The 24413-nt window shown below is 47.7% G+C and overlaps 10 protein-coding genes across 10 annotated transcripts; 7 read left to right on the top strand and 3 right to left on the bottom strand.

The window, feature by feature from the left end:
- Positions 1-2636: 2636 nt before the first annotated feature.
- On the bottom strand, positions 2637-3021 carry DFJ58DRAFT_648689 (uncharacterized protein; the record flags this gene model as incomplete). The annotated part of the gene is made up of 2 exons (XM_041381487.1): positions 2637-2780; positions 2836-3021. The coding sequence occupies 2 exons, from the start codon at positions 3019-3021 to the stop codon at positions 2637-2639; spliced, it is 330 nt and encodes a 109-aa protein (XP_041251463.1).
- A 2632-nt stretch (positions 3022-5653) lies between these two features.
- Positions 5654-6675, top strand: DFJ58DRAFT_712626 (NADP-dependent oxidoreductase domain-containing protein; the record flags this gene model as incomplete). The annotated part of the gene is made up of 4 exons (XM_041383875.1): positions 5654-6136; positions 6190-6428; positions 6477-6597; positions 6652-6675. The coding sequence occupies 4 exons, from the start codon at positions 5654-5656 to the stop codon at positions 6673-6675; spliced, it is 867 nt and encodes a 288-aa protein (XP_041251462.1).
- A 183-nt stretch (positions 6676-6858) lies between these two features.
- Positions 6859-8531, top strand: DFJ58DRAFT_753555 (Snf7-domain-containing protein). Its single transcript, XM_041387926.1, has 6 exons — positions 6859-7166; positions 7229-7654; positions 7704-7831; positions 7888-8056; positions 8113-8328; positions 8372-8531. The coding sequence occupies exons 1-6, from the start codon at positions 6876-6878 to the stop codon at positions 8468-8470; spliced, it is 1329 nt and encodes a 442-aa protein (XP_041251461.1). The 5' UTR covers positions 6859-6875; the 3' UTR covers positions 8471-8531.
- DFJ58DRAFT_13688 (uncharacterized protein) lies at positions 8359-10127 on the top strand. The gene is made up of 8 exons (XM_041378830.1): positions 8359-8726; positions 8787-9049; positions 9099-9186; positions 9252-9306; positions 9362-9532; positions 9592-9688; positions 9744-9854; positions 9913-10127. Exons 1-8 carry the CDS (start codon positions 8597-8599, stop codon positions 9997-9999), a joined length of 1002 nt encoding a protein of 333 aa, XP_041251460.1. The 5' UTR covers positions 8359-8596; the 3' UTR covers positions 10000-10127.
- DFJ58DRAFT_753549 (Endonuclease/exonuclease/phosphatase) lies at positions 10094-11589 on the bottom strand. The gene is made up of 7 exons (XM_041387925.1): positions 11197-11589; positions 11075-11134; positions 10945-11026; positions 10735-10895; positions 10573-10687; positions 10292-10510; positions 10094-10235 (listed from the first exon to the last, which is right to left on the bottom strand). Exons 1-7 carry the CDS (start codon positions 11566-11568, stop codon positions 10111-10113), a joined length of 1134 nt encoding a protein of 377 aa, XP_041251459.1. The 5' UTR covers positions 11569-11589; the 3' UTR covers positions 10094-10110.
- A 161-nt stretch (positions 11590-11750) lies between these two features.
- On the top strand, positions 11751-12952 carry DFJ58DRAFT_851713 (uncharacterized protein; the record flags this gene model as incomplete). Its single annotated transcript, XM_041393822.1, has 6 exons — positions 11751-12025; positions 12076-12256; positions 12309-12453; positions 12507-12622; positions 12673-12839; positions 12911-12952. Exons 1-6 carry the CDS (start codon positions 11900-11902, stop codon positions 12950-12952), a joined length of 777 nt encoding a protein of 258 aa, XP_041251458.1. The 5' UTR covers positions 11751-11899.
- Positions 12953-13480: 528 nt separating this feature from the next.
- DFJ58DRAFT_753542 (outer mitochondrial membrane transport complex protein-domain-containing protein) lies at positions 13481-15036 on the top strand. The gene is made up of 5 exons (XM_041387924.1): positions 13481-13689; positions 13744-13934; positions 13987-14232; positions 14284-14360; positions 14412-15036. The coding sequence occupies exons 1-5, from the start codon at positions 13515-13517 to the stop codon at positions 14917-14919; spliced, it is 1197 nt and encodes a 398-aa protein (XP_041251457.1). The 5' UTR covers positions 13481-13514; the 3' UTR covers positions 14920-15036.
- A 160-nt stretch (positions 15037-15196) lies between these two features.
- On the top strand, positions 15197-16875 carry DFJ58DRAFT_720742 (TAFII55 protein conserved region-domain-containing protein; the record flags this gene model as incomplete). The annotated part of the gene is made up of 5 exons (XM_041384734.1): positions 15197-15811; positions 15861-16010; positions 16065-16137; positions 16191-16609; positions 16660-16875. 5 exons carry the CDS (start codon positions 15197-15199, stop codon positions 16873-16875), a joined length of 1473 nt encoding a protein of 490 aa, XP_041251456.1.
- A 42-nt stretch (positions 16876-16917) lies between these two features.
- Positions 16918-19515, bottom strand: DFJ58DRAFT_13537 (Gaa1-like protein). The gene is made up of 11 exons (XM_041378821.1): positions 19259-19515; positions 19111-19213; positions 18968-19062; positions 18829-18913; positions 18623-18782; positions 18470-18571; positions 18313-18414; positions 17981-18260; positions 17858-17929; positions 17437-17806; positions 16918-17383 (listed from the first exon to the last, which is right to left on the bottom strand). The coding sequence occupies exons 1-11, from the start codon at positions 19372-19374 to the stop codon at positions 16961-16963; spliced, it is 1908 nt and encodes a 635-aa protein (XP_041251455.1). The 5' UTR covers positions 19375-19515; the 3' UTR covers positions 16918-16960.
- Positions 19516-19663: 148 nt separating this feature from the next.
- Positions 19664-24377, top strand: DFJ58DRAFT_712618 (uncharacterized protein; the record flags this gene model as incomplete). Its single annotated transcript, XM_041383874.1, has 23 exons — positions 19664-20051; positions 20118-20209; positions 20273-20311; positions 20363-20440; positions 20491-20618; positions 20668-20752; positions 20802-20897; positions 20953-21024; positions 21107-21393; positions 21441-21554; positions 21605-21682; positions 21851-21928; positions 21950-22075; positions 22125-22212; positions 22265-22453; positions 22506-22605; positions 22655-22762; positions 22816-22958; positions 23015-23155; positions 23203-23471; positions 23524-23640; positions 23697-23949; positions 23997-24377. 23 exons carry the CDS (start codon positions 19664-19666, stop codon positions 24375-24377), a joined length of 3450 nt encoding a protein of 1149 aa, XP_041251454.1.
- Positions 24378-24413: the final 36 nt, after the last annotated feature.

Here is a 24413-nt window from a genome sequence, read left to right as displayed (position 1 = left end):
TAGATAATATGGCTCCTGGCTTTGGCAAACCTAAAGACACGATCAGTAGATAGTCAATGCAGGAAAAGCAATACTTACCGCAGCATCTTATGGACAAACGCGAGGCGAGGGCGACGTCCTTTGTGTACTGTGAGTGAGTGCTCCAGGTCTATAGTAACGAAGTCAATCATCACGCGCATGAGGAAGGAAGCGCTCACCATTTCCGCGGTACCTGGAATAATCAGCCCTAACCGAGAGTGTAGACATGTCAATCAACAAGCCGCACCAAGGAAAATCTACCAGGCCATCAAGCAAGGAAAGAGTAAGAGAGGATGTCTCATACATTTTTGGGGTAGCTCGGTGCCGTCGGCAGCCTCAATCGATTCATGCTCGAAATTAGTCATAGTCTTTCCCTTCGATATGATACAGCCGTATTCGGGATGCCCTGCAAGATTCGAACGGTGATGCATGGTAAAGCGTGCAAAAGGGATGCTTTACCTTTATTCATGACATCTAGGAAGCGCTTCGCCTTTTCCAGACTGGTAGTTACATATAAATAGTCGTCGATGCATCGCAGCAATAACTATGGATTGGTAAGATGGGCGGGCTCTCAAACAAACGAGGAACGAGACGCGTACACTTTTGAGGTCATCAAAGATATGCAAATGATTTCTCTCCAGATCCCCAAAGAAAAATGAACACAGGATAGTCGACAAAACAGATCCTTGGGGAATGCCGACAATTTGTTGGTAGTACCGCTGCCCCATCTGGTAAAAACACATTTTTAGCAAGCGGCGTCATTTAGATAACATAGTTAAGATAGACTTTGACAATGTTTTCCTTTATGTGCTCTTCTAGAAGCTTCAGCGTTGCTGTCTTCGACTGAAAATCATACACAACCTGCGCAACAACTGAATACCTATATAAGCCAAGTATTGTGGGACCAACCTGATCTGTGAAGATCGTTTGTTTCAAGACAGTAGACAATTCGCGAGCATACGCCACAAAGTCTACATGTTCACCTTGAGGAATATACTATCAGTATGTTACCAGCTGCACCGCAAGCACAAACCTTCTGGATGCGCCTTCTTAATATAGGCTCGCTGGATTTTCCCAGACGCAGGTTTGACCTGCCCATACTTCCGTATCATATAATTATCCTGTGAGGACGTGAGTTCATGATAGAAAGCACAGCTGACTGTTTACCTCAGATATTACATGGCGAAGTATCTCCAGCAGCTTTGTCTGTTCAATCGAGTCAAAGCATGCTTGCACGTCGACTTTGACAAAATATAATTGTGGACTACGAGTTGCGCGCAGTTTAGTGATAATGTCCAGACTTGACTAAAAAAATCGTACAGCGCGCCTAGGGGTGTATCCTTCAACAACTCTGTTTTGAACATCATCAACCTCCTGTACATCTCATTTGGGCTGAACACGGACGCTCCAAGGAGGTCAGGTTGATTTTGCTACTCGGGAGGTTCGCATGAGTCCTCGCCAGTCAGTTTGAACAGGACCTAACACACCTTCTCATAGGTTAGAATAGCAAACGTTGTTTTGAGAATTTGATTGACCGATAGCAATGGCCTTGCATACTGATTCTATACATCGATGAGCAACAAACACAACCTGATTATAGCGCGAGGATGAACCTTGCCACTTGTCCTCCCTCGCAGATTCACGATGGGGCGAACGCCAGTTGCCTTCGGCAGAAACCGCACAAAGGAAAATCCAAGTTGTCGCTGCCGCAAGATCTCTTCTGCTTCAGACTACAGAAAGTTGAAAATAGCGGGACTGGACCAAATTCATCACGCACCTTCTCTATCTCTCGGAACATGTTCTGACTGAACCGGTCTATCAGTGGTTGGCAGAGCTTTTCCCAGTCATCTTGCCGAAAATACAGAACATGATTCCGAAACGCGGAGGATTCGGTAATATAGAATGTGGTCTGGAGAGAATGCATCAATTGTGGTTTTGTCTTTATTTGCAGCGTAACACAAACTTTGAGCAGTGGAAACAGAAAGGAGTCAAAATACCAGAAAATGAATTCTTCAAGCAGTTCGCGGCGTTTCAGAGAATCTGAGACCGACACTCTGCGCTGCTTCCGGGCACCCTCTCCAGGTGGCATTAACCAGTCACATTCTGATATCATAAAACCTCGCAGCATATAGTGCAGCGTCGATGTTTCGTATCGACGACTTGCGATCAATTCCTTTATATCTGATAGGTCGGTGAACATGTAAAACATAATTATGAGGGGGATGAACATGCATACAGCCTAGGATGATCTGGAAATTCGCCTGGCATCCCCAGAAAGCTTTGGGAATGACAGTCCCAGTGACTACCGCTGCAAATCGAAAGACCTGATTGAATTATTAGCGAGTCGCGATGAGGAGCGCCTAGGTCAAGTACTTCGGAGTAACTGCACGCGAAATCCACGAATCGCGGTTGGTGTTCTATTTCCTTGGGGTTGGGGATAAGTGACACACGCGACTGATGCTGCACTGAGTCCTTTTCGGAAACTATTTCCTACACAATACATAGTCACATCAGTGTCACGATACACCACTTCCCTGCTCACCAATATGATATTACTATCCATAGTTGTCCCCTGCGCCATTATAATCTGTGGGCGACTTTCAAACCAACGCAAACCATCATTCAAATATCTTACTTGCCTTGGAAGGGCAAACTTTGTCTCTAAGCAGCTTATAACGGCATTTACCATGACGCCATATCATCTTATCCAACAGCACAAGCACATCCTTTAGTCGTTTCGGGGTCTTACACGGTCCAAGGCGCTAAGATGCGTACATTAAGTGCCTGTATACATTGACAGGCCTTGCCTAACCTCACCTGAATCTCGTTCTCTCTGTCAGCGAAATCCGGCTGCTTATAGTGCTCCTTGGCCTGCAACTGCGAAGTAAAAACGTTGGAGAGCCCATATTGAAGTGGGAAGATATATTTGCTCAAATGCCGGGCCTTCCGGGCTTGATCCCGCGGGTCAGGATCGCGATATGTATCAGAATCAACCAGATGCATTCTGCGAAAGTATGACGGATGGAGCTGGTTAAGGACATCTTTAAGACATTAGTCAACCATTGCGAATCAATTTGTGGCGCGCACTTACGGATGGCCGGCAATCCGACAATAAGGAGTTGCGACTGAGGCACGCGATTTGGTCGCGCATAAAAGGTGCGCACGCGCACCAACAAAACATCGCCTGCTGTCCGCCTGATGGAATTGTCAGTAAAATAAGCGAAGACAAAGACTTTTCTCACCGCTCAAAAGATATTGTCGCTGCATTGATCTCGCTCTTGGGGAAAACTCTCCGAAGATTGTTCAATGCGGCGACCTTGAGCCGTTTTCGCTGTCCTAAGCCCTCCAAAGGGTCTCTCTTCCGCTTTCCGAGGTCGCATATGCCCGATTCGCTCGACTGCATGATGCACCTACCGAGTTCTGGAGGCACGACATGAATCAGTAGCTCACCCGCTACTTGGCACAAGCACTCATTCGGCAACTTGACGAAGATGGAGGTCTCCGTCAGGAGATGCAACATAGCATCCGATCCGATCCTATAACAAGAATCAGCAATGAGCCTGGCAGAGAGACTGCAACTTTACCTTTCCAGCAGCTTTTCCCACTCGGGAGCCTCCAGGGCCACGATGATTGTATTGACGAAACAATTGATGATACCCCGGGAATTCGCTTTTCCATCCAGTGAAGCCTGCGGTGATCAGGTGTGCAGGGGATTGAAGGCGATAAGGACCTCACCCTCTTGTATCCTAATGTAACAATATTGTTTGGTCTGGACTTTGGAGATAAGAGCAAGTGCTCCTGGGCCCTTTTGATAACCTCCGCAGATTGTCAGCCAACAATTCTTACTGAATAATTAAACAAATAGCAATAGCCTGCACTCACATCCTTCATGCGATCATAGTGCTCAAAGAACTGGAATTGAGGAGGCTCGGTTACCTTAGGCAAGCATACAAGTGATGAGCTAAGTAGTTCTCGATATTGCACCGAGTCGGGCGCCTGTAATAAGAAGTCGTTGCCTCTTCTATCCTTTGTACATTGCCGAATATATGCAGCAAGGGTATGCACCTGCGCATAATAGGAACTGAGGGTATCAAATGTAGGACGTTTCTTGATGGCAGGCATTTTATCGTGCCCGGCTACCAGTGCGCGAGGAGGAATAAGTTGTATCTGAGAAGTAGTATGTATGAAAGTCGCTATAAAAAATAGCGTTTCGAGGAAACTCACTAGTCTGGTGAATCAGCCGCCTTGTCTGAGGAGGTACACGCCGGATTCTCTACTGTGGGGGTGCGAATGTATTGAGAATGTTGAAGACTAGATTTTCATTGTTTTTTGCTGCACTATTGTGACAATTGCGGAGAGGACGCGACGCGTTCATGAGCCAGGACTTCTTAGAAGCGCGACACGTACTATTTTTGGTATATGCGGAGTTTGAAAGTATACTCTACTTCCAGACGCCTTGTTTACACACTCCCTTCTCAGATCTCAGACATTAGGCGGCTGGTTCAAAACTCACGGTCAAATTTAAAGCACAGGATTACTGCGTTGGCGGTGCTGTCCTTTGCTGACGCGGTCACGGTCATGCTACGGAGTAGGGATTGACTCCCGCTAGTAAAATACGATCCCGGGTCTCTTTTCTTTGTCTAGCGTTCTTCCTGATCCAAAAAAAAAATATTGAAAAAACACATCCGAAGGAACCGAATCCACAAGCAGCTCCCATCAAGTGATCTCCGGATGTTCAAGAACCTATCCTCCTGACTTTTTTTCCAACACGATGACTGAATAAAGAAACTTGACCAGTCCTGCCCGATTGAGATGCACACGTCTACTTCCTATGATACTATTGCACAAGTTAGAGACATGGCTTCTATTGACGACATGATGGATGTCAGGACGCTAGAGATATTGTAGCTCTCCTAAATATAAGAATCGAAAAACGACGGTCCCTAAGCAATTTTCATTTGCACCTCCTTGACAGAGCTGTACTTGCATAAATACTCGATCCTGCGCATTGATAACCTCGAACGAGACAAGGACCCAGTGGGCAAAAGGTAGCATGCAACTAAGTCCAGTTTGTCGTCTGAGGTCCTGAAGGATATTCATATCATCATATCATGCACTAAAATAATATTAGATTGTGTATCTCAAGACGGCAAAAAAATTCAAATGTCGGTACACCTGGTGACCGAAGCATTCGAAGAGCTAGAACGGCCGGCCAAAGGGTGAACCATACTCATCTGAGGTGCTACGAGATGAAAGATTGCCAGTAGTACAGACAATCGAACATGTGGTATACAAGCACCTGGAAGTTGTTAAAAGATATCGGAGGGAAAGCCCAAAGTTAAATACACACGTTTTTCTTTAGGGCTGGTCTATCAATATATCACTAGTCGCAGCTCCTCGGCACGCGTATAGGAGATTTATCACAGCATATGGTGCCCATCGTTAAGAATATAGACCATCTCACGGTGGTATGGCAATCGCAGGTGTACCTTAATTAATGCGTTATCGCACTCCATAGTCACCGGTCATGTTACGGAGGTCCGCTTCATTAGTAAAGTGCTTCAAGAAACCGAATTTAAAGCATCACACAATAATTGGGTTCCATTCAAGCCATTTTGCAAATTCATCATCCATAATGACTGTATCTACACTCCCTTTGAATGACGGGTACCAGGTCCCCTGGATAGCTTTTGGCACTGGCACTGCGCTCTATCAAAAGGACGCTGAAAAGGCCATCCGCCTTGCTATCGACAATGGCTTTACACACCTCGATGGTGCACAAGTCTATGCCAACGAGGACACGCTGGGGAACGGGATAGTAGCTTCTGGCAAGTCCAGGTCCGAGCTCTTCATAACCACGAAGCTCGGAAAATTGCAACCTGGTGCAACTCCCAAGAGCGCACTCCAGGAGTCCTTGAGGCAGATAAAAGTGGATTACGTCGATTTATACCTTATCCACCAACCCAGCAACCACGTCGGAAAGCTAAAGGAGACATGGAAAGGGATGGAAGAAGCTCAGAAGGCGGGCTTAACCAAGTCCATTGGAGTTTCCAACTTCACTGCTGACCACCTGAAGAGTATATTGGAAGTTGCCACTATACCCCCCGCGGTCAACCAGGTTAGTTTTATAAGCCCGCCGGAGTGATGACCCTCATTTAACCACATAAATAGGTTGAGGCTCATCCATATGTATGGAAAGCGTTGCAGCCGAACCTTGCCATCCACGACCAATACAAAATCGTTACGTCGTCGTATGGTGGTTTGTCACCTCTTTTCCGTGGAAAAGGTGGCCCACTAGACCCCGTGGTCGAGCAAATCCGCGCACGTCTGGAAAAAACTCGTGGCGCCCCTGTGTCTGATGGTCAGGTATTGAACAAATGGCTTCAACAGAAAGGCGTTCTCGTAGTGACGTGAGATTTAATCCCTATATTCACCAGCTAATGCTTACGTCATCGCAGAACCTCGTCGAAAGCCGAACGCATCAGGGAATACCTTGACACTCAAAATGTACCGGAGCTTACACCTGAGGAGATTGCCCTTATAGACACTACTGGAGGAAAACTTCACCAAAGATACTTCGTAAGTTTAGAGTTTGACGACGATTCACGTTCTTCTGCTCATCTTGCATTTCAGCCTGGAAACTGGCCGCCCGAGTAAGTCGGTGATTATCATGGCAGGACTTGGAATGATTTCCGTCTGAGAGATCCAGCTAGTTCTCATTTGTAGCCTGTAATAAGAGCTTAAAGTAGTAGTGAATCATGTGACTTTGAGCACAATTGAGTTGTAACCCAAGCATGGATTGTGGGCCGTGGCTTTCGTTATATAAAGTTCTTGCATCTATTGTGTTGTCAACAACCATGTCATCTCCAGCTCTGTCTGCACTGCCAAACTATGTATCAACATCAAAATCTCGTCTACACTCGCTGTATTCTGATATCCACAAACAGAAACATTCCAACCCTTCTTCTTTCCATGCTTACGTTGACTGGTGGCACGGGACGCTCAAGGATGTCATTTCGCGAGGTTGGCAGGGAAGTGACGGGCCTGACGGAACAAGCAACAAACTTATACTAGGAGCACGAAGAACGCTGGTGGATAAGTTGCGCTATGAAGGTGTTGGCAAGCCTCTCGGCCTCGGAAGCACCATAGTGCGTCATTACGCAGCTCTTACATTTTTTGGTATTTGACTCACCGCACTGCACTAGTAAAGGCCGAGATGCGACGAAGTAACGATATAATGCTACTCTCCCAATTTCTTACTTCACAGCAGTCTGTGTACGACCCTGGCTGGCTCCCATACCGAATTGCTTCCTTTGTGGTCGGAAAACCACTATGGTGGGCCATGGAGCAGCTTGACATAGTTCGCTCAGAAGATTCTTACACAGAAGCTGAGACGTGGAAGAAGATAGAAGGGGACTACGTCATGCTTGGGCTTGTCGTACAGGCGGCTGATACCCTTGAAACTCTGCGAGACGGCACCGGATTCAGCCCAGCTGACAACCTGTACACTTTCGAAGACTTTCGCAGGGAATTCGGGGCCAAAGTCTTACCCGGAGTTGTGCTGAGCGAGATAGATACCAAAGTCCTGATCAAATTTCTTGAACGGGAAAGACGCGTGGTTGTACAGAATGGCGATGTAGGTGTTTCAGTCGTATATCTTATCTGCTGACTGACATCATTTCGAGGTCATTAAATTTGTGACAGCGATGCATGATCGGGAAATCACTGCCATAGATCAAGGTATTCTTCAGCTTAAGACAGCAGTGAGAAATCTCTGTGAACAGGTGGATAGCATCCAGAATAAAATTGATCAGTAAGGAGCGCGTTTTTTCCACAGCACGTCGTCGAATAACGCATTCATACATCTAGGACCACGTCAAATATCTCAAACGCCCTGCGTCAGCAGCGCAAGTCAATTGCACTAGCAGAGTTGCGGTTTAAGAAACATCTGGATGACCTGCTTTCAAAGCGTCTGGGATCCCTTCATAACCTAGAGTCAACATTGATGAGCGTCGAGACGGCCGCGGGTGATGTGGAAGTGAGTTACCCCTCCCCTTCTGTAGATTCCGTATTGCTCACCAGTAACCTCTTCAGATTATGAAGACGTATGAGAGTTCGACGGCAACATTAAAAGCAATCCTTAGCCACCCCTCCCTTCAACGCGACAAGATTGAAGAGACAATGGATGCGCTTGCGACATCAACTGCTGATGCACGTGAGATAGACGACGCTATCAGAATGGGCGGAGACATGGCTGCAGTAGACGCGGGCATAGATGATATGGAACTAGAAGCCGAACTAAACGCATTGGTGGAAGAGGCAGAGAAGGAGAGAGCTGAGGGCGGCTGAACAGGCGGTTGTGGAGAAGCTTCATGGCATTGGAGTTCATATCCCAGAAGGTACACCAGTTCAGGCTGAGGCCGCGCCCAGGCGGATGGCAGAGGCAGCATAAGAGGACACCTTACTATAATTAGCGCACAATGTTCCTAACTTGATGACGCAATCTCCTTATGACCTGGTCCTGTAAGCTCAGGCTGTTTCATTCCCTACTTAACACCGTCTCCCACATTCACATTCAATGGCACCCATTCGTTTGCGACACCCCAAGGGGATCACGACGTTGCAGATCGACCTCGATAATGCTCTAGTTCAAGATCTCCAGCAGGAGATATTTGGAGTGTCTGAAATCCCACCATCACAGCAAGAACGTATGTACCATGCAAGCGCGTGCAACAACCTCATTTAACCGTGATTTTTGTACACGTTAGTTAGATCGGGGTACCCACCACGATCGCTCACAATTATCCCAGAGCTTCCACTTTCGAGTCTGGGATTAAAGTCCGGTGATCAGATCATCGTAAACCAGAACATTTCGAGCTCGGTGCGCGCCCCGCCTTCCCCACCCAAGGCCAAGCCAGTGTCTTCTCAGTCACCTCAAGCCTCTTTGTCGCAACCAAATTCAAGCAGGCTCGCACCGAGGAGTAGCGGTCCAGACTACGTTGACACACCAAACGGCGTGTTAGTGCACAGGGTAAGGTAACGCGTTCCTATGTTGATCGGTTATCTGTCACGCGCCATAGATCGTGCCAGACGATAACTCGTGTCTTTTTTCGTCGATCGCCCTCATCTTTGAGCAAGATTCCCGCAAGGCGCAAAAGATACGGCAAGGTCAGCCATATGATCATATCGGTTCAGAATCCGTCAGATTGACTGATCGGCGATCTCCACATCAGTCGTTGCCGATGGCATCCGAGCAGACATGGAAACCTACAACGAAGCTATTCTGGGGTAACTGGCCTCACCGCGTACTACAGTGTGATATAGAGCTGATTCGAATTTGCAGCTTGAGCCGAGATGCATACATCGCCACCATTCAGAAGCCTGCGACATGGGGAGGTGCAATTGAACTTGGAATCCTCGCCAAGCATTATGGCACGGAAATTGCATCTATTGATGTCGAAACCGGAAGGTTTGATCGTTTTGAACCTCCATTAGAGGCGAGCACAGGCAACCGGTAGGCACCCTGTGTGGCCCTCAGCCTTTAGAAACACCTTTTAACGTTTTGGTACGCAGTTGCATCGTGATCTATTCCGGCATTCATTATGATGCCGCGTCATTGGCGCCCATGGCTGATGCTCCGCCTGAATGGCATCAGACTGTCTTTCCGATCGTGAGCGCATCAGTATCGTGCATGCCATCTTAAGGTTAACTACCCCTGATATTAGATTTCCGCGGACGAAGATGATCCAATTTTGTCTGCTGCTAAAGAATTAGCCACTATCCTGCGGGGAAAGAAAGCATATACTAACACTGCAACGTTTGATATCAAGTGTGAAGTAAGCAAGCAATTTCGTCGAATGATCTGCACAACGGATAATTGATGCATCCGCATAGGACTGTGGCAAGGGATTGAAGGGCGAGAAGGATGCGAGAATGCACGCCCAGGAGACGGGGCATGTACGATTCGGAGAATATGAATGATATCCGGATTCTTGACTTATCCATACCACCACCTTTATGTCTTATGTATTTCACTAGGAAACTGACGCGCGGAAGATAGTGGATATTCACATATCGCGAGTGCTACAGAGTTTAGCTTCCTGTAACAACATCGCTCTCTATTTCCATCACCACTGGCACATGGTCTGATGCGCCGTAGATCTCACTTCTAATCTCGCACATCTTGACCTTTTCCACTAGTCGCTCGCTCACCACAACTAGGTAGATGGATGCTGATTTAGGATGAGTCACCTAGCAGAGATTGACAACTTACACATATCCAATCTCCAACCAAGGCCTTTGGTCCGACAATTAAAACGATATGAAAAATATGTGTAGTGTTTGTCTTCTGGGTGATTTTGCCTCCAGACATCAACAAATTTGCCAACTCCAGCAGCAGATTCAGGAGGGTTGAGAATATTTTGAAACGCTTCCGTTTCATCTTTTGTATATCCAGGTGTCTTATTCCAATTTGACTTTGGATTTGCCAAGTCTGAATATAAAAATGTAAGATACACTGTGCCAAAACCACAGACGATGATGTGAATCGTGCACCTATTGCGGTTGGCGCGACGTTGAGGTCACCCATCCATATGATGGGTTTCTTCTTGTCTAGATCCCGGATATACGTGGTGAAGTGCTCGTTCCATGTGTTTTTCTCCTTCAGGGTCTGGGATAGATGAATAAGTGTGCACGTCATATATCTGATGATCTGACCTTGAGCCCCTGACCAGCATTCGTTACGTATGTAGCTACAATATAGCAACCGGGAAATTCCACCGTGATGATACGGCCCTTGACGCTACTTGGGTCTGGATGTCCCGGAAGCTTTGTGTCTACAGATAGAGGCTTGTGCTTGGAAAGCACGGCTGTTCCTGCTACGTCGAGTTGAAATTAGAGAAGCGGGGAGCCAATGAGGTCATTTACAGTATGTCTTCTTGGAAGATATAGCCCAGGTACAATGAGGGAATCGCGACGTTAGGAATGGGTCCACTGGAACTTCGTTCACCTCATACGAGTATTAGCAAGACTAGTAGGACTAGAACATGGTATGTACCTTGGTCTCTGTTAGCACGAGAACGTCTGGATCCTCCGCCTCAACATAGAATTTGAACCCCTGATGGGATACAACACCGAGATGATTAGGAATTCAGCACAATATGAGTCCATTGTGCGCACTTTCTTGGAAGCCGATGCAAGCGAACAAATATTCCACGTTGACAGGCGAACTGTGCCTGCTATTCGAGCTGGAAAACTGATGTTGACGGGTAGTACTTTGTTAGTAGGCTGGCCGTTGGCGGCAACGGCAGACTCTGGTGAGTCTTTCGATACTTTGGCCTTCTTTGAAGCAGACTGTGTGGCTTCATTATCCGATTGTGACTCGGATGCCGCTTTACGCTTTGCTGCAGTTTTATTTTTAGGTGGCATTATTTGGCGGGTCAAAAAAGACGCGTGAAGGTGGCGAGATAGTGGTGAAGCTGGTCGTGGGCCAATCGTGGACAACGCACAAAGTTGTGGATTGTGGAGGCTAAGTCGCGTTAACAATGCCATGGACCAGACTAAAAGTTCTGTCCTTCCTAATCGAGCATAATTGTGGGCGCATGTTTAAATTTATTTGAGGTGCTTAAAAACCAACCTTGCCTGCCAGGTCTTCCGCAACTTAAACTTACGCGCTTTGGACAAGTCTAAGAGCAGCAGCTCTATTTCTGTAACATAGTCTGTGTGTAAGCTACGCCAAAGCTATCAGTGCCAATCTAGTTATAAACAGTCCACCTTCACTTTCAGGCTCTCAACACGACGCGGCACAACCTTCATTTCTGGTGCTTACGGTCCTTAATTAACGTATCATCCCTGTCCTCAAACACGGTCAACATCACGCAACATGCTTACGCGTAGTAACTTCTCCGCATGTATAATCTCTGACGGCAAACCAATTCCAGAGTATCTTGTCGCTGTTGCAGACAATCCAAACACAATCTCGTGTTGGATCCCAAGTGAGGTGGGAAAGGTAACTCGTTTCGTTCATCTAATCTCGACGTGCCTCACCGATGCAACCAGACTTTTTCGGTATACTGGAGAGATGAAGGAACAAAAGTGCATTCATGCGCGTTTATTACGCTCGACGGATTCGTAGTTCCCGGTCGGTTCTTGTTTGGCGAAGGGGAGGCCTGGAGGAATGGCGTAAGATCAGGTCCGCAGACAGAAAGGCCGTTCATGTTTGCACAGAGGCCAAGCTCAGGTGAGTCATGACAAATAATCGGTACATTGGCATGAAGGCTCATATTCAACAGGTACAAGCGGGCAAAACATGAAGGACGCTGGATCCATCATGCTCAAGATTAAACTTGTCACGCTGGATGGGTCGAAGGCAGCAAATCCACTGCAGAGTATTCCAGATTTGAACTCGCAAAGTCACCCAGGCGATCATTGTGTTGGGTGCGTACAAGTAGGGTCCGTTGATGTTTTCGTGTCTGACAAAAATTTCCAAGGTACGCCCAGGAGACGAACACGTACACGCAATCACCTATGACGTGGAAGGTGAAGCCATCCGACCAGCACGGTATGAGGTCACACGTTACCTTTCTGTTCCGGTACAGGTCTCCCGGTGAGTTTGGAGTTCCTTGTGAAGATTCATCCTAATAGCAACGATTTTAGAGTGGCTGATGGCGCAAGGAATAATATCTACTGAACTGCATGTGCCAAAAAGTCTTCCTGCGAAACGACGGGTCGCCAGCGCACCCGTTGCGCAATCGATGAACGTGCCAATAACCCCGAGCCCAAGTCCCCCTAACTCAAAAAAGGCTGAACGGTCTGAGCGACTCGTGAGTGTGGTTGTTTCACCGTACCATCCAACTGACATATTTGTTTGTCCTGTAGAATGGCTTCTCTCCAGGGCAAGGTCGAGTCTGGCCTGCACCCGGTGCCAGGACCGTGAGCGTCGGGGGGCGGGGAAGGCATGATAAATTTCCCGGGGAAACAATACTCGATTTTCAAGTCGGTCCTCCGCTCGACCCAAGTAGGTTTATGCAAGGCCCATACAGTGCGCCTCAAGAGTCGGACAGCACAGCAGTAGATTGAACGGAGCCGAGTGATGAGATGTGATTTAAGCGAGAGCATATGATCTCGTTCTTGTTCTGTTGTTTGTTTCGATGTGCTGTCTGGTATCTGTCGGACTGCTATCTCTTGAAGAATATTTCTGTTATGATAATTAGGGTGTTCGTGCAGCTGTAAAATAGTTAACCATGCATCTGGCATGTCATCACTTACGGACAACTTCAGGGGAACATGGTATGGAGGCATTTCAGTGCAAGTTACTGAATGTCAGAGGAATGGATGCCTGTGTTCACAATAAGAGCTACTCTGATAGTCATAGCATAAAGGCAGACAATGGCAAAGCGGGAGTATTTGGACTTGTATGTGCATGTTGAATTCTAAAGCCGTCGACAAACAACGCCGGTCAATTAAATAGTACATAACTTTCTGCCTTCTCGGATGCTATGATGTCTACAGCAGCTACACAGCCAACCTTCTGCACGCTGCACATTTGGCCTTCTAGATGGAATCTACCATCTATTGACCCCGCATGTATTGCAGCAGTTTTCTACCTGCAACTGACCATTCCAGGGAAATTCGAAGTTGTAGAATGTACTAACCCCGACGTGTCTCCTAGCGGTGCGTTTATATGCCTCATTGTTTGGGCTTGCATCTCATAGCGTTACGCTGTAGGAAAGCTTCCCTTCCTCACACATGGCCATGCCACAGTGTCATCCGTCCCAGCCATCATTTCCTTCGTTTCCTCGCTGGCAAAGTCTACCTCGTCAGGTGCAAGGGATCTCAACGCGTCTTTAAGTGCACCACAAAGAGCAAAGCGAACCGCTTGGTGCTCACATGTTGAGGCGAATATTGGGGACCTCGTGGTGAGTACATACATGACATATGCAGACCGTTCAATGGTTGATACTACTATAGGCATATTCGTTCTATTCTTTGGACGACAACTTCTGGAAACTCACAAATCCCACCATGGCATTTATGCTTCCAATTCCGCAGCGCTACTATGTGCCTGGACGTATACGTGAAATGCATCGACCACGCCTAGAGGCTGCAGGTCTGTGGACACAGGCAGCCTCTGAAACAGAGAAAGACTCCTTTGGGAAACGACAAAAAAAAGATGACCCTAAAGACGAGTATGCGCGCGCTTTTGAACGGGACAAAGTGAAATACTCTTCGTCTGCTTAGATGGATATGATGTTTACTACCTTACAGGTATCTGCGCAAGCGAAAGCATTGTTTGCTCTTTATGCGAGGTTACTGAATGGCCAGAAGTTTTTCTTTGGGGAGCGGTGAGTAAGACTCGCGTTTTTGCCTTTTGTGTTGTTTGAGCACGTCATTAGGCCCACAACTCTTGATGTTTACCTAGCCTCGCACGTTCTCCTGTTGCTTGATCCGCCATTCCCGGACCAATTAATGCGAAGTATTTTAGAGGAGTCATACCCGACGCTCGTAGAGCATGCGCGCAATGTGCAGACAGAAGTTTCACAAATACCGCGGCAGTATCTTGTCGTTTCTGCGCAAAAACAGTCGTTGCTGTCGTTAATACCACGACCCCTGAGTGGCTCTCCCAAAACGAAGAGCGAAATGGATGAAGTAGACCTTCGGTTTCGTCGCATGCGATGGATATGGCTTGCGCTTGCTTTTGGCGGCGTGGCATCCTACGCCGTTCAACTCTGGATAAAGGTCATCGACGTGAGGGCCAACAGGAGACCTCGACGTGTGCAGAGGCGTGGGGCTGACCAAGAACATAAAGCAGAGGTTACGGAAGAAGAAGGCGAAGAAGAGGAAGATGAAGATGAAGGTACTCAGGATGGAGACGAGGAAGGTGCTCAAGACGGGTCCGAGTAGGATGATCCTACTAATCTCTAGATGCGCTTGTAGCTGCACTACATTCGTACTGTGATGATGGTCGCCTCATTAATAAACCATGGCAGCGGTACCTCGTGTACCTCTAAGTCTAACGCAGTTCTATGTATCCTGATTCCATTGCTTAACCATACAGGATCCTGCACAAGACTTAATCTCGATTGTCGAGTATAAGTACACTGTGACCGTCACGTCTGGTGTGACGGAAATGATATTTTGGACCACATTGAGCCAGCTTTGAGCTATCATCGACCACATCATGGATGACGACCTTATAGTCGTGGACGATATTGACGAACAACAAGCGGGCCCGTCTACCGTCAATGGCGCTAAGCCGATCCCTCCCACTCAACCGCAGAGAACACGGCCCCTTCGTGCCGCCGCAGAACATGCAATGGCTACAACCCTTCGTCTAAGGGGCACCCCCGAGCCTTCCGAGCGAACGACGCGCTCATCATTAGCAAAGAACCGGCCCCAACCAAAGCTAAAACTCAAGCTCAGCGATAAAGCAGCTGCGCAGGCTCCCGGAATGTCATTCCTGGGTTCATATGATCGGGAGTTGGACTCAGATGATGAGGACCTTGCTTTTGAAGAACAATTCATCATCCGCATGCCGCCTGGGGATGATTGTGAAAGGTTGCGCAAGATAGTTTCCTCCAGAGAAGTCGGGAATGATATATGGTTTAAATTCAAAGGCGAGTGGCCTCCTCTCACAGTGGTCGGGTTGCTCGAACTTTACCTAGACTCCCGCCGAGGGGTCTTCCATATTGGAAATACCTTGTATTCCTTCAAGCTTGTCGATCTTCCATGTATCATTGAAGCGCAGAAGACCTTGGACAACAAGCAAATGTTCAAAGTAGCAGACATATGTCAGGTTACTTGTCTCGCTCGTTCTGTCGTATGTTCCACTAACGTGCCTGCAGATGCTTGTGGTTGAAAACCGCATTCCAAATGAGGAGTCGTTTACAACAACTCGTAATGTGAATGTCGATGAGTTCATTTGGCCGCACGGTATCACGCCGCCGTTGCACCAAGTTCGCAAACGAAGATTTCGAAAGAGGGTTAACAAGAGGGTACGTCCCCCGTATGGTCATTTTCACACGCGTGATTCTGACGCTGCCAAGTAGACCATTGAAAGTGTCGAGGAGGCGGTCGAGCGGTTGTTGGCCACGGATGAACTTGCTTCGGAGGTCAAATATGGTATGATCATCATGTTTCGGAGTTGGGTGTGTTTTAAAATGCTCTGCGGCTAGATGTTCTGGAAAATGTCAACCCAGATCTTTCCGACTCGGAATTCATCGAACGAGATGAGCCTATGGATGCACCCACACCCGGTGTCGTTGGCTCGGAGGCAGGCGATGCTCCTACGCCAGGACCAGACTTCGGGGGAGATGAGGGGGAAGCCGAGGAAGCAGAAGAAGATGAAGGTGAAGGTGACATCGACGAAGACCTCGCCGCAGAACTAGATCTTGCCCTCGGTGATGAAGACGAGGAGGGTGAGGGTGACGACGAGGAGGATGACGAGGAGGATGAAAGTGAGGAAGAGGATGAGGACGACGATGACGAAGAAGCGCAGGAGAGGAAGTTATTGAATGAAGAAATCAGGGACCTTGAAGCTGCCGTATTGAAGAAGCAAACTGAAATTGCCAGCTCTGCAAATCCTCTGATCAAGGTATTTATTTCTACACTATTTTCATGTTCTGATTCTCATGTTGCTTCTAGAAACGGTTTGAGGATGCACTACGGAAATTATCAGCTGACCTTGAAATGAAGGTTGCCCAGAGAGATGAGATGAAAGAAAGACAACAGCGGAAGAGGGAGGGTATTGCGCCAGAAGATCCAGACACAGACCCAGAGGGAGCTACTCAGGAAGAAGTAGATCAAACAATGGGAGATCTATTTGGGTCCGACGACCACGCCGCAATGGACATTGGTTGATACGGTACTGCACACTCATTGCGCCGTGCTTGCTTTACATTTTAAACCCATCGCTTGTACATTCTGACATTACGCTACCATTGACCTATAACCCCAGTAGACATACAATAGCAGCTTGCATGACGAGCGGGGCGTACACGATACATATGAACGGAGCAAACCATACACCTAGCACCTCCCAGTTCCAGATCGCGCTTTGAACCTCTCCAGGTACCAACACTAACCAGCCCCATGCTAGTACACAGTAGCCAGCATATCGCAAATGAGAGGCCATCGTGCTTGAGGATGTATATGACGTCGCCAGAGGGACACCCATGGTTATAGCAAGCATGGCGGCGAGGGAAAAGTTTAGTAGGGACATGATAGATATCACTGTTGATGCTAGGCATAAATTCGACGATTTCAGGAGCATTGAAGTTGGAGCTGCTTCCGGGGCGTTTGTTGAAAGCAGTGGAAGGAGCATTGGAGGTATCACAGACACAGCGGCAAAAATAGCTGGTGCAAGAAACTACGGGACGGATAGGATCAGCATATAGCACCGCAGGTAGTCAAACAACTAACCGAAGGATACTCAGCAAACCATCGACTGCAAACTAGGTTGAATACGAGAACTCCTAAAACATGAGTAGTCACCACAACGATAAGCGCGGACAACAAGGGTCGTCGCCTGTTTCTCCATGTGCCTTTCGCAGGACTAGGCTTTTCGGCCTCGCTGCCTTTCAAAGAGGCCTCAGATATTTCGCAAACCCACCCCGCAGTCACCCACTCCCCAAGCCCTTTGAATAACATGGCAACGCTGACAAGGATGGCACTGGGAAGAAACAAGCCAATCTTCATGAAAGTCCCAGGGCTGGTCAAGATATAAAAGAAGAAGGAAGCGTGTAAACGCTCTAAAAGGTTATTCATTGTTCTGAGCGTAGACTCGACGATTCTAGCAGAAGTTGCTGTAGTTGGGAGTAATAGATAAATTGTGGTTACTTACCTTCCTAGTGCATGGAACCCATGCGGTCCGTCTGCTGGAACGGCAAACAAGGTGATTGCATCGATACGGAATCTGAATCAAGTCAGTATCCCCCATACTAGCTACTAAGAACAACAAAATTACTGATGCATTAGGCCATGCACCCCGCTGCACATGCCGCGAGCCTGGTAGCCGATGTGTCGGACTACATTCCGCATGCGATACCCGTATTGCTGAAGTTGTGGACTCTGCCGAATAAAAGGCGGAACCCATGACGGAAAGACGCTCTGCTCCGGCAATCGATCAACGGAATCCGACAGCTCCAGGTGATCGTACACTGTCATTGGGACGCCGCCTGTATAATGTGAGATTAGTCGGAAAGAATTGATGAGGTCCTGATTTGGGAGACGTCCGTTTAAGCCCTCTGTAGGCATCCGTGAGTAATCAGAGACTCAGATGGTAGGTGTTTAGCCCACCATGGAAGACACCGAGGTGTGAAAAAGAATGACTACTGTAGTCAATATTCAAAGCAGTCCAAATGACCCCCGAGGTGTGCTCGAGAGGGTCTGTATGAAGATCTAGTGGACAAGAGGATCAAAGCTAAGTTGACTCTGCAGACACAAGACGACATACTCGATGGTATTGTGCCGTGGTATGCATTCAGCCACGCATGCATTCCATGAAGGTAGTCGTCGCTGATGATAAAGATGATATCTTTCGCCCATAAGGAATAATCTGCCAAGTGTGTCGTATATCAGGGATTTGGAAGCCACTCAATAACTCTACCTTTTAAAAATGCAGCGAGGGATAATACAGTAGATGTCCCACGCAAATTCAGTGCGCCGTGCCCTGCCCTGCTTAACCATGATGCACTGATCACCATTGCTTCTGTTCCAGCGGCCCGAGGCGATGACATTACAGCATACGCATTGTTGCCTGAGATGGCCTGGCACATGTTTATAACAACCTGACTGCTGAACAAGAAAACTCACTCCTTTGCTGGTACTAAAAGTATAATTTTGTATGGAAGCAGCAAGGCCAAGCTTGCCGAATTCGGTCCTGAAGAATTCCGCTCTTCTGTCGATAATATTAGCTCGGGCAGTCGAATGTCCAAAGGGGAGAATGGCATACTGTTCACTCGTGAGATTTCGTTCTCGAATACCATCCAGTTGGTACAGCTGCAAGTCTGCTGTGTGAACATCACCCCAGTTCCAATACGTATTGACCTGTGGTTGCATTAGTTTATGTGACAAGCAATCAATATGCACACGTACTTGCGCTGGCTGAAGCGCATTCTCGTCTATGTATGTTCCTTGAGAGAGCAACGGTATAGGGATAAGCAGCATCCACGCATATCCAATGATAAACAAGGTGGTCCTGCGCAACATCAGCGAGAGAGCGAACAATGGAAACTTCACTAACGTCAATTTTGTTAAATTACGATGGATATAGGCAGCCGCCTGTCTTCGCCGTCGAAGTCTTGCAACATCCGCGTCTGGCCTCCTGGGGCGCCGTATGAAACCTCGTATTCTGTCCATGGGGTCACAGTGGTGACCGGTCACAAGTATCCTAGAGACGCGTGAAGATGGAACACGTTTATGCAACGAACGAGTCAGAACATAGAGATCTGTGGTTTCAAGCAAAGAGCACCAGTTACGTAACGTGGTCGAGTTTGTTAGCGCGGAACCTTCGGCGGAACCAGATTATTTGAGTTTATGGAAGTCAAGTTGCTCCTCCCTGTTTCCGGGTTTAACTCGTCCACGTTTCTTTCTTCTCCCTCCATCATCTTTATAGCCAAATCCGCTTTTCAGCTTCCATTAACCGGTCATGCCTCCGAAGCGCAAACATCGCTCGTCACCGGCTCCTAAGGGACTAGCTGCAGGGGAACAACTTAAACGAGGCAAATTGCCTGCCAGCGATCCATGGGGTTGGGTTGGCACGGAGGTCACCTGTTCCTCTCAGATCACCTTGGAACATCGCCTTATGTCGTGTGGCCTTTCTCGGAGAAGTAATAACCCGCTCTGTGCCAACAAGTACGCACACAAGCCAGAGAAGCATAGCAGCCCTACTCCCAAGCGTGAATCCGCAGGTGGCGAGCCGGGAGACGACGTAATCGTTGTCTCGGATGATGAACCAACACCATGCAGTAAGAAGTTGTGCAAGAACAACCCCAATTGTTTGAATTACCTCGGACAAGAGACATGGAAAGATGAAGGTGAGTTTACAGACTACTGACGCGACATTCTACATCGCAAGATTAACACACATGTTATGAACCTAGACAAAGTCAGGGAATTATTCCTGAAGGCATCTGACCTAGGGTTCAACCCAGTGCTTAACGCCCGGGATCCCGAACTTCCTGTTGGCTTAAAGGTAAAACATAATAATGTACTCTCTGGGATCGTACAACGAGTCATACTCATATATGTAATTCAGAATCTTGGCGCAACGTGCTATGCGAACGCCTTCATTCAAGTAGGTATCTTCTCGCTTCATCATTTCGAACTGATTAGAATAAGCGCCAAGGTGTGGTTCCGAGACTTGGCTTTTCGCAATGGTGTCTATATGTGTCAGCCTTCACAAGATAAGGAAGACGTATTTGAGGTTGGTGAGCAGATGATAAATGAGTGCATATAAATCAAACTTGCGCCTAGGATTCGCCCATATTTCAGTTACAAGTGACGTTTACTGCATTGCAGGAATGCACCCAAAACGTCTTCAATCCTGAAAGACTTGCCGAAAGCTTAAAGCTTTCAACCTCAGAACAGCAAGACGCACAAGAGTCTGTCATTATTAGTCGACTTTGAAAGATTTCCTCACGATTTAAACAGGTTCTCAAAGCTTTTTATGTCTCACCTTGATGCTGAATTCCAGAAGCAGTCATCACCATCTTTAAGATCACTTGTATCCAACCAGGTAGATCCTCTCCTTGCCTGATGTGCCCGATGAACTGATGTCGCTAAAGTTTCAAGGGGAGCAAGTATACGGCACGATCTGTGGCAATTGCCACAATAAGTCTGAGCGGTCTACGGACTTCCTTGAGCTTGAAATAAATATCGAGGTCATTGATGCCCTTCACATACTCTTTCTTGTGAGCTAATGTAATCTTCGCTCAGAACAATGCTCGGCTGGAGGACCGTATCGCCGCTCTTCTACAGGACGAGAAACTCACTGGTGACAACAAGTTTGTGAAGAGGTGCATTGTGTATCCGAACACGTCACTCACGCGTGCTCACCAGGTACCTGTGTTCGAGATGCGAGTCGCTCCAGGATGCCACACGGTATACTGAGTTGCGAAACCTTCCCCCTGTACTCCATTTCTCCCTCTTACGATTTGTTTACGACTTTGCCTCCATGGAGCGCAAGAAGTCTAAACACAATCTTCTGTTCCCAACGACGCTTGATATGGACCAATTTGTAGGCTCTGCTGCCGCCCGAAAAGCGGCAAGTAGCGACAAAGGTGCCAGAAAGAACATCTATGAGCTCAGAGGCGTTTTATTACACAAGGGACCGAGTGCATATCACGGTCACTATGAGGCTCAAGTTCTGGATACTGCGTGAGTGAACCGACGAGTGTTCGCGTGGCGTATTGAGGATGGCACAGATCGAATACGTGGTTTCAGTTTGACGATGAAAACGTCACGAAGATTGATTCACTCGGAGAGAGGAGATACACTGGCCGTGATATAGTTGATGTTCTGAACGGGAACCCCAAGAAGTATGTATGGTCAAATTATCGAAAAAGTGAACTAAACGATTTTGCGGCAGGGGAAGTACTGGAAATCCCCGTGGACGTCCCGCAAAGAAAAAGCGGCGGATCGATGATAGCGACGATGACGTTGTTGAGTGAGTTCACTGAAGGTTTTACTGGCAAGGTCTTTTTGAATCCTGATCGGTAGAGTTTCGTCACCACCCACGGAACCTAAGATCCCCGAGGCAAAACAGCACAGTCTTGAGTACTGAATACCCTTGTCGCTGAAGTACCACTGATTTCGTCTCTTCAAAAACGTCCAGGGACATCTTTTTATCGAAAGACGTCTATATGCTTATTTATGTTCGCAAGGATGTTCGATCCTCAGACAATGCCAACGGGTCAGCAGCGACCATTGCTAGTCAAGGATCCGAGCATACAAACATGGCGGTTGATGCTGGAAGTTTTTCCCCTCCCCCGCGCGCTCAGGAGGTTGTAAATAGTCTGAATGCAGCTCATGACATGGCCTGTGACGCATATGCGAAGAGGCAAGCCAGTTCGATACTCGAAATGACTTCTTCTCATCAGGTGTTCTAGGGAAAAAGAAGCGAAGGAACATTTTAGTAAGTTGCTCAAGAAGATGAAAGACGTCTATTCTTCTTGGAGCATCAATTCTATGGATGAGGTGCTTGATTTACTCCATTTTATATGTTCACGTTGTTTATGATCGCTCCCAGGACTCCGTCATTATAAGCCGTCAAGCTCTCGAACGATGGTTGTCCAAACCTCTTGCCAAGTCGAAAACCAAACCTAAGAGTGGAGAGGAACCAGAAACCACACCCGAAATTTTGCCAACTTCAGACATCCTTTGCCAGCACGACGCCCTGGATCCCCAAAGAGCTAACAATATGAAGCGTGTCTCCGCTGTGAGTCCATTAAGCAATCTCCTGTGTAGTACTAAATCATCTAAATTATTAGAGCGCTTATGAACAGCTCACTGAGTTTGGCGAGTGTGAAATTTCTCCGGTATGCCAGGTGCATGGCGTTTGTGAGATTTGTGTCAGGGAATCATTCATAGGCAAGTTCGAGTCTCCTTTTTCCAGGATTTTGCTTCATTGTCCAAATAGAAAAACTGTATCAAGTCGAACATCCTCGACTGGTAGCACAGTTCGATGCGGTTTGTGATGAAACTCCCGATCAACCTGGCCACTGGATATCCAAGAATTGGCTCAAAGGTGTTCATCGTCGTATGATAGTATGCAGCACATTACTAATTCCATCCACACAGACTGGCGATTGCAGAAGCCCAAAATGCACACACCACTGCAAGGAGATGCGCCACCCGATGCCCCAGAGTATCTTGGGCATGTTGTGTGCGAACATGGTCAACTGTCGCTGGTGTCCACAGCACGAAAGAGCATATCCACCAAGGTAGCACTGTTCTATCTATCTTGCGGGCGGATAACATTGCTAAACACGGTCACAAGGCTGGTGACATTATCAAAGGCTTGTTCCCTCAGTGGGTACCACGCTCAACTCAGGAAGAGCCCTGTGCTATTTGTGAAGCCACCATAAATATGTCCAGGGAAGACAAGCGTGAGCTACGGAGGAAAGCTGAAGACGAGAAGGTGTGTTGAAAGTGAGCTTGATGAGCTCGGCGGCTCACGCTGTCCAGGCACGGCTACGTCACATGCATGACAACGCCCTAACAGGAAACACTCTGCTCCTCGAGAATGTTCCTTGTGCCATCCTGCCTGCACACTTCGTGCGTTTGTGGAGAAAGTGGGTCACTCGGCCAACAGATGGACCACGTCCCGAAGGAGTCAATAATTCACAATTCCTGTGCGAGCATGGGCACCTTCTTTTCGATCCCAACTGTCCAAACGATTGGGATACATCTATTGCGGTTGTACAAATGACAGAGTGGATGCTACTAGCAGATTTGTGTGTGGTACTTGGACGTCACGATATGTCTGATTCATTGTTCCGATAATAGGTATCCATGCATCTCTCCGATCACACTGGAGAAGAAGCTTGTCGAAAATCCACCAAACGTATTTGACACCAAGTTTGAGCACGATATCCCCGTGTGTCATGGCTGTCGTTCAAAGAGGTGGGCACTCCTGACTATTTCAGCTCCTGTCATTTCAATACAGATGCCCCACGCAGGCGGTCTAACTATGATGTTGCCGAGATCACTGTTCGGCTGTTGAGCGGGAAAAACGCGTCCAAGGATGTTGTGACGCAGGAGAACAAGAGCCATAAATCCGAGGAGAATGGTCAGCATCCTCAAATGGCATATGGATCTAATAGGACCTTTGGTACGCGGCAATCAAAGCGTATACGCGAATCCAAGGATGGTGTGGAAAAGAAACGGATCACTGTCTCCAAATCAACTACGGTGAAGGACATTAAAGTGATGGTCAGTGCCTGTCTTGTGTTTTGATCGTTCCTTGACTTCCGTCACAGCTATATGAAGCGCTCAAGATCCCAACAATCTGTCAACGACTGTCCTACTGTGGCCAGGAACTTGACGATAGTTCGGTCACTGTTGCAACGCTTGGACTTCTCATCAACGATGTCCTCGATCTTCGGGAAGAGGCAGAAGATGACGAGAATGCAACGACAGACGACGTCACTCGTGCAAAGAAAAGGCGCAAGGAAGAGCGAGGTTTCGGCGGTACCCTGTTGGCTTCGTCACATCCAAACATCGTTGCAGATGCTACTGTAAGCTCTGAGGGGGAGCTGCAGTCTGACCACGAGTCCCCCCAGATCTGTCGGGTGTGCGATGTGCAGAACCCTCCCAACGGACAGCAGTGCATGTTTTGTCAGAAAGATTTGAAACTTTGAGGAACGTGATTTCTCGGTATCATATAGAAGTACAGA

Source organism: Suillus subalutaceus (genome assembly GCF_016647625.1).
Source record: "Suillus subalutaceus strain FC151 chromosome Unknown DFJ58scaffold_1, whole genome shotgun sequence".
Taxonomy (NCBI): Eukaryota; Fungi; Basidiomycota; class Agaricomycetes; order Boletales; family Suillaceae; genus Suillus; species Suillus subalutaceus.
The sequence above is the reverse complement of the archived record's forward strand: the minus strand, read 5'-3'. Positions and strand labels throughout refer to the sequence as shown.